This window comes from Priapulus caudatus, unplaced genomic scaffold (assembly GCF_000485595.1).
Source record: "Priapulus caudatus unplaced genomic scaffold, Priapulus_caudatus-5.0.1 Scaffold4599, whole genome shotgun sequence".
NCBI lineage: Eukaryota > Metazoa > Priapulida > Priapulimorpha > Priapulimorphida > Priapulidae > Priapulus > Priapulus caudatus.
Genome location: NW_014581660.1, coordinates 1 through 9,078, shown reverse-complemented (window position 1 = coordinate 9,078; position 9,078 = coordinate 1). Strand labels below are relative to the sequence as shown.

Below are 9,078 nucleotides of genomic sequence, written 5' to 3'. Positions count from 1 at the left end.
CCCCTTTGACCGTGTGACCTTCCAATTTCGAACTGGTGATAGGTTTCCTGCCCATCACACTATACATCCGATATTAAGAGCATTTAGGCTCGAGCCGTTTAAGATTTGTTGCCGCAATTCCGCTATTTTCCTCTTACCTTAATGTTAAGGGGCGAAAATATTCCCCCTCCGTTATCACATCCCTTGACCTCTTGACCCTTGACTTCCCCAAAATTTGTCATCCCTAGTCCTTTTCACGATCCCCGCAACGTCCCAATATCGGTGCGCACGTTGGAGCTTTGTAAGATTTGTGCCCCAACTGTATGACCACACGCACGCACGCACGCACGCACGGCCGAACGCACGGACAATCATGCAATTCTACAAGCTGCATCTGACTACGTCAGATGAGCTAAAAATAGAGCATCAAATAATCGACGACGATGACGACGATTAAGAAGATAAAAATAAGCTAACGAGACGAAAAAGGAACATGAGGATCGTAAATCAAGGAATAGAACATCGATAAATCCAGCTGCATAGACAAAGAATAGAGACTGATAAGGAAGAAAAAGGACAAGAGGAGGAATGAATTAAGAATTACTTGAGCCGCGACACGAGAAGAAAATAGAGCATTGTATAACCAAGTTGCAACAAGACGAATACATAAAGAGCATCGAATTATTAAGCTGCGACGAGAGAAAACAACAGAGCATCCAATTGTCAAGTCGCCAACATCCCTGTTAACCCCCTTCCGAACAACGGGACCCTTACCCGACCAATACGGCGGGCGAGCGACGTTACGTAATGCGCCGCGCGGTTGCCGTGGTTACCTTCAGGGAGTCGGCGACGTCTGCACACTCGCCGCTCAGCGTGCGCAGCTTCTCGATCGACGCGATCTCCGTCATCAGCTCGCGGTGGAGCAGCGCGGAGAGAGAAGCCACGATCGAGCCGCCCGCCCCGTTCACCTGCAAGCGACAATGCACCTGTAGCATCTACACTTAACGAGAACACACCTGTAGCATTTACAGGTAACGAGAATATACCTGCGGCATTTACAGGTAACGTGAACCTGCAACCAACAACGAACCTGTAGCATCTACACTTAACGAGAACACACCTGTAGCATTTACAGGTAACGAGAATGCACCTGTGGCACCTATAGCTAATGAGAACATACCTGCAGCATTCACAAATGAGAGCGCACCTGTAATCAGGACGACATCTGCGTCGTCAACTCACCACGTCTGCTTTCTCGATCTCCGTCTGCAGAGCGACGCCGTAGTTTCCCAGCATCACGTGAAGGTCGGCGGGCATCTCGCAGCCCTCCATGGTGGCGCCCCCTGGCGACAGGCACTGCGAGGAAAACCGACATGTGACGTGCTTGTTCGAACGATACGTGGCTCACGCACCGTTGCCGCGACAACACTCGATCTCATCGTAGACCGATTGATTAAGTGTTTGATTAATTGATTGATTGATTTTATCGTTTTCATTGACTTTACCTCTTGAATTTCACTAGCAAACACCCATGCGCATTATTGTGATTATCATGCGAATTTATCATAGAGAATTTCATCATGCGATCCGACTTTGAAAAAACTGGGAAAATAGAGAAATGAAAAAGAGTGACCAGCATAGCGCTGACATCCAATCTACACACGTACCGTCTGTACTGTTTCCAGCGCCCCCTGGAGTTGTGCGTAGGGTGCGATCAACGCTGCTCTAGCAGTTCTAACTTCGGTCACCTTGCACGCCTGTAACGGACATACGAATCGTATCGAATCGAATCGAAGCCCAGCGCAGACCTGCGATTTTTGGTTGCTCATCGCTGCAACCTGCAACCGCAAGCAATCGGTCGATGTGTCGCCGTGTGTGCGCACACATGCGATTTCGAAGCAATTTTAGAACAATTTGGGAGCGATTGGGGGCGACGAGTCAAAATCAAAAATCAAAACAGTTTGATTTCTTGCAACTCGTTGCAAGCGACCAGAATCGCTACGAGTTGCAGTTGCACGTTACCGCAGACATAGCGATTTCACATTTCGACTGCGATTCTGGAATCGCAGCCGAGTTGCATGAAAAAGTGGCAAGTCTGCGCTAGGCTTTAGCAAAACGCTAAGTCAAGTGAGTGACTTACAATAGAACAAAGACTCAGTGAGTTACAACAGAACACACTCAGTGACTTACAATAGAACACTAAGTCAGTGACTGACTAACAGAACGCTCCCTCGGTATGTAAAAAACTCATTTCTAAAAAAAACGTCGGACGTTCCTTTCGCACGCGCACGCCGTCGTACCTTCCACCACGCGTACGCATCGAGCGCGACCGGTAGCGCCTCCTGGATCACCGTCTCGCCGTCGAGGTGCCGAGCGTGGGTCGTCTCCAGCAGCGACGCAGCCTCCCGCAGGTCGCCGTGGCGACGGTCGAGTGGCAGGCGAGCGACGTCGTCAACGAAGAAACGGAGCGCGGCATGGTAGTCGAGACGCGCGGCGTCGCGGTACGAGGTGAGTCGCTGGACCTCGTCCTGAGACGGGGGGCGAGACGAGACGTAGGCTAGTTAGTTAGGTACGATCGCATCTTGCGTGTCTCTCTCTCTCTCTTGCCTTCGCTCTCGTTCTATTACTTTCTCGCTTATTCTTTGTCTCTCTGCTTAACTCTCTCTTTCTATCTACTCTCTCTCTCTCTCCTCTTTCTCTCTCTCTTGCTCTCTCCTCTCTCTCTCTCTCTTCACTCCCTTTCTTCTCCTCTATCTCTTCTCTCTTCCTATTTTCTCTTCTTCTCTCCCTTTCTCTTCCTCGCTCTCTTCTATTGCTCTCTCCCCCCTATTTCTCTATCTCTCTTTTTTTTTTATTCTCTCTCTCTTCCTCCCCCCTCTCTTCGTCTCATCCTCCACCTCTCTCTCCTCTTCCTACCGTTCTCTGACGAAGGCTGTATGGAGAGTGCAGTTCCTGAATAGGTCTGTGACAAGCACCTTCACGCCGACGTAAGGAACCAGTCCCGATAAACGTCTTACCATCTCAGTCGGCTGGAACGCGCGACGTCGACCCTGATCCACAACGCCAGTCTCCGACTTATCCATTCTGCAATCCGACTGGCGCGCATGCTAATGTGGGGAAATCTGCAGACGCCATGGTGCGCGCGCTATCCTCACTTGCTCGTCGAGTACGGAGAGCTGCCGAACGGCCTCGGGAAACAAACTGTAAAACAAACAACAACAGAAAAACGTTGTGTTGCGGTATGCTGCTTTGCTCCGGTTGCACACATCGTCAATGTTCCCAATTTTTACTCAAAAATTTAAATTGACAGGTACAACGAAAGACAAATTCGATTTGCAATCCTCGATTTAGTTGCTACTAATGAACGCTTCCGCATCTTACAACGGGATCGTTTATCTAGGTTCTAGGGTATAATTTCAGTTATTTAGGTTAAATTACGGCTAATAATAAGTTTCATGCGTACATCATATCACCATAGAATATTTTTAATTTACATTTATAAACTACGCTTACAGTTTAGATTATACAAGACGCGAATGCGCATCAAGCGCTACAACTGATCTGTATGAGGTTGGCAAACCAAAACTTTGTTCGCCAAGGGGTACAGACGAGAGGTCATTTTTATTTATTTATTAAATGGCAAAAGGTTCTGTTTTAATATCTTCTAACGATCATATAGGTTTCAGTAATTATTGGATAAATTTGCCCTAAATAATTATGTTCAGTTAATATAGTCTTAGGTATCGCGCCGTGCTATAATTGCACTTTTGTGATTAGCCCTCGGTCTGTAACGTGCAAAATAAATTGTCAAATACGCAACTTTTTCAGGGTGGCAGCACGATCGCGGGTGTCATGGCGCCGTTCAAATTTCATAGCGTTGATGTGTAAATAATTATAACAATTAAATTAGGTATCTATTAACAAATACGTGTGGGTATAGACGATTTGTTATACAGTAAGTACAGTTGTATGAAGTAAAATCCTAGTCTACTATCCCTTTAATCTTGTTCGATTTCCGAATGTTCCCACCTCAACTGGAAAGTTCCTACCACAGCCGGAACGTTCGCGCCCCGTCCAACGCCCCCCAGTGGCTCCCCCTACCTTTGTGAGGAAGTCCGTCTGGCTCATCTCGTGGCGCATGCGGTGCAGCTCCCGGTGCAATGTCTCGGCGCGTGCGCGCGCGCGTCCCAGCTCCTCCTCCTTCTCCCTCAGCGACACGGCGAGCGCGGCAACAGCCGACCTCTCATCGCCCCCGGCAACGACCCCGACTCCGTGACCTCTCTGCGAGGGGTCGCCTGTGAAGGCGGGGCCGTAGCGCGAGTTGGCGTTCTTGCCAGGAATGGCCCTGCGGAGGGGGAGAGAGAGGAGAAACTCGTAAGTGAGTTTAGCAGTCACGAGAGGGCACCACACAGAATATCACGCGTGTACAAACACGAGAGATATAATTAAATATGTAAGTACGTATGGTATATGTATAATGTATATGTGTATATGACTATGTATATGTATCTGTATATGTATATGTATATGTATATGTATGTGTATATGACTATGTACATGTATATGTACGCGTATGTGTACGTGTATGTGTACGTGTATGTGTACATGTATGTGCACTGTATGTGTATTTGTACGTGTATGTGTACGTGTATGTGTACGTGTATGTGCACATGTACGTGTACGTGTAGGTGTACGTGTATGTGCACTGTATGTGTATGTGTACACGTACATGTACGTGTATTTGTACATGTACATGTACGTGTATGTGTGCATGTCTGATTGTTAGTGCACGTGTACATGTACACATACACAAGAGGGACGTCATATCATATGTCTACGTGTCGTACGTGTATATTTACATGTATGTGTATCTGTAGATGACTATGTGTATGTACGTGTACGTGTATGTGTATGTGTACATGTATGTGTTGTGTACGTGTACATGTAAGTGTATGTGTATGTGTAAATGTATGTGTACGTGTACGTATATATGTACATGTACATGTATGTATATAATTATGTACATGCACATGTGTATGTCTATATGTACATGTACGTGTATGTGTATATGTACATGTATGTGTATGTGTAGGTGTATATGTACATGTACATGTATATGTGTATGTGTATATGTACATGCATGTGTATGTCTATATGTACATGTACGTGTATGTGTATATGTACATGTATGTATATGTATATTATGTACATGTATTTGTAATTGTATGTCACTATGTGTATGTGTATACATATACATGTATTTGTAATTGTATGTGTATGTGTATATGTACATGTATGTGTAGGTGTATATGTACATGTACGTGTATGTGTATATATCAGGGTAAAAAATACACTGGAGCGATGAGCGATTTGCTCTTCAAACCTCTGAAATCGCTCCCATGAGGCTCAAAATAGCTCCCGTAAAATTTTTGATGTGAGCTATTTTTTCCACAGACTTGAAAAAGCGCTCCCGTAAAAAAAAAGTCATTATTTCCCTGGTATATGTACATGTATATGTGTATGTGTATAATTATATACATCTATATATATACACATACACGTACATCAGGAGGTAATTAATAAAGACAAAGGAGTTTGACACGTATTTGGTACCGATTTCACTACATTTTGTCGTACCGTGTGGCGTAGCCAAGCGGTAAATTCTCATACACAGCAACTGGAAGGAGGCGCGACAGGGATTGAGTCTCCCGTACGTTATCTCGCGAGAAATTTTCTCGTAGCTCGCAGTTCAAAAATGGCAAAGTTCATGCACGTAGAAATTCTTCAAAAACATCCGAACGTAGGATCGACCGCAGGCGCAAACGGTGTATTGCTACAAGACCGTTAACGGCACTAGAGATAGGTGAAGCAAAGGACAAAGTTAATGCGATTGATGTGGCCGAACTAGAGTCAAGCGTGAAAGCAAATGTGCAAGAACAAGAATTACATCTACAGCATGGACAACGCGAAGAAGTTTTTGTTCGGCTAACAAAGCCGAGTGATGACGACGGTAATGACCTCGACCGAGTAATGACCTCGCCTTTATCACATACAGATGGTCATGATAAGTAAGGTGTAAACACATGCGTTTGCCTGCAATTGCATAGTAACGGTTGCTATGCAAAACACGTGCGGAAAGCTACAATCAGCTGGAGCGTCAATTTACTCGCTAAGATTCATACACATCATTCCTCCGCGGGTGAAGTAGTTCAGATATTTTACCAGTGCAGCGTTTATTTAAAAAAACTGCAGGATTCAACCATAAAAACAAGGCATTCTAACTATAGTTTGAATTTAAAATAGTTTTAATTTTTAAACCCAGCATGGGTGCAAAGTAACTTAATTTCTAAGCGCATTTTCTGCACTCGGCTCTAGACTACGGCCTAAAAACCCTGCAGTGCCTCCTTCCAGTTGCTGTGCATGCAAATTTACTGCTTGGCTACGCCACACGACGGTAAATAACGTGAAAACCATGTCGTGCAAAAGTACGATTAATGTCAAAATGAAGAAAGCTACACGGTTTGTAATACTACCGGAAGATAGAATAAGGACCAGTGAACAAAAAGAAGCTCATGTTTGTATACATTTGTATTTTTATTCACGTCAAACTCGTAAGACAAAATGTAGTGAAATCAGTACCAAATACGTGTCAAACTCCTTTGTCTTTATTAACTCCTGATGTACATGTATGTGTATGAGTTACTATATATGTACATGTATATACACGCGAGCCTGCCTGCCTCGCCTCCTCACCTCCTGCTGTCCTGCATCTGTCCGGGAAACCCTCCTCCTCCTCCTCTCTCCTCCTCCCGCTGCTCCGCATTCCCTCCACCGTCACGCGGGGGCGCCGGCGTCTGCGCGCCCGTCGCATTGTCCCACATCCCGATCCCCTGTTTGTTCGTCGGCCAGGCCGCCGGCGTGGGGGCGCCACCGACCGCCTTCTCGCCCGGCACGCCCTGCCAGTACTCGATGCTCGGCGCTCGCCCGCCCTCCGGCGCCCCCCAGTGGGCGCCGGCGGCGACGGGTGCTCCCCAGCCGTCGACGGCAGTGGGCGCGGTGTAACGACGACGACCGTTCCCGCCCGCCGCCGTGTCGACGAACATGCCGTAGTCCGCCTCCGACGAGTCGCCGCCGCTTTTCTGCGCCGCGGCGGCGCCCTCTGTGAATCGGTCGCCGTATCCCAGCAGGTTGCAGGCCCTACCACGGTTGCGCGCTGCCGAACTGGCACCACAGGACGCTGGAACGTCTCAATAAAAATGAAACGTGTCAATGACAGACACTGTAGCTCACACAAAAAAGGACACAAATGAGTGAGTGAGAAGAAAGTCAGTTTTAATTGAGCAACATCGACGTACATTATAGAAACGAAGAGTAATATATGGGGAGAACTCCCATTATAACTCTTGATAATTATGTGTAATTTTTAATGTGAAAATAATAAATAATATTATATATAAATTATAAATAATTTATAAACAAAATGAATCACAATTCTGACGGTAGATGGCGCTATACCGCTTTGATTTTCTTAGCGCATAAATCATTATATCATAAAAATAATAAATATATAATTAATAGTATAAATCATAAATATGTTCATAGCAGGAATTTTGCATTAAGATAGTTGTCAATGAAACCTTGTAAAACGAACCAGACGAGTGTGACACCACATACTGTTTGTGTCTATATAATATGTTATATAATTGCCAAACCCTACCTAATTTGCATAATTTTTTTTTAAATATCAAAACCCCTAGCCCTTATTCATTCACATACCAAAAATGAGCAAAATCCGTTGAACCTGAACTGACTAATGGCAATTCCCATTTTTGGCAAAAAAATTGCTGTGGCTCAAAAGTACGTTGACTGGCGTGCTCCAAAATAGGACGTTTAATATGGGAGCATAGCAGTAACAACTATACCCAATTTCAAACATGTGGGTCAAACGGTTCCTGAGTTATCGTTGACCGTAGTCAAATGTTGACGGACGGACGGACGGAGGTGGAGGAAGGGGAGGAGAGGAGGTAGAGAAGGTGGAGGAGAGGAGAGGAGGAGAGGAGGAGGAGGAGGAAAAGGAGGCGGATCTATGATCTTATCATCCTATATCACTATCTACTGATTGAAGCCAGGGTCCTACCATCCAATATCACTCTCTACTGTTTGAAGCCAAGGTCCTACCATCCCATGTCACTCTCTAGTGATAGTAACTGCACTTTCTTACTGGCCATAGCAGGGCCTGTATAAGGTTATGGGCATTACCGCGAGTGAATAATCGCTAATTAATTAGAATAATCGTGCGTCAATAAACTCGAAACTCACAGAGAGTAGAGCTAAGACATGTGTCTACATGCATGTAGAATTCTAGAAATGCAACTCAACTCGTATACTACTATAATTAGTACTATATATATTAGTGTAAGCGTGCAACAGTCGCGCCGCGAAAGCAATTGTGCCGGCAGCGTAAGGTTGGATGTAGGATTTGGACGGAATTTACAGGAAACTGTCGGCAATAATAGGTGAAAGAGAGTATAGAAACATTAAGAATTTGGTAGTAAATAGATTTCGTATTTAGTTAGCATTATATTTGATTGAAACGCTTCAAGTGCCTGTGCCTGTGCCTGCATGTGACTGGCACTGGGTAGCTCTAGTACTATAGGCTATAGCCCGCGGATCGCTGCCGAAGAGGCAGGGACGATCTATGATCTGCCTGCGATCTGCTTATATCTGCCTACGATCTGCCTGCGGCAGCGATCCGCGGGCTATAGTACTAGAGCTATACTATTACTAACCCGACCAGGCTGTGTGACTAACGTCAATACACCGTACGTCAACGTTACGTCAATACGTATTCTAACCCTAGCAATACCGTTTCCTGGAGCTATACTATTAGGCTGTTGCTCCTGCGACGGTACCGTCGCCGAATTTTTTTCTCTTCAACTCACGGTAGTGATGCCAGCGCCATCTATCGGCGAATAATAACTACCGTTGCTTTTGGTACGATATTATATATACGATTTTATACGATATATACGATAACCCTAACCCTAACCCTAACCCTAACCCTAACCCTAACCCTAACCCTAACCCTAACCCTAACCC

At 45.4% G+C, this 9,078-nt stretch overlaps 1 protein-coding gene across 1 annotated transcript; it reads right to left on the bottom strand.

Annotated features, from left to right (window-relative positions):
• Window positions 1-412: 412 nt before the first annotated feature.
• Window positions 413-7,216, bottom strand: LOC106819816 (the record flags this gene model as incomplete). Its single annotated transcript, XM_014824397.1, has 6 exons — window positions 413-947; window positions 1,222-1,335; window positions 1,647-1,736; window positions 2,280-2,507; window positions 4,081-4,324; window positions 6,733-7,216. Coding segments are annotated over 6 exons (1,328 nt in total), but the record flags the coding sequence as incomplete, so codon positions are not given.
• Between the last annotated feature and the right edge of the window lie 1,862 nt (window positions 7,217-9,078).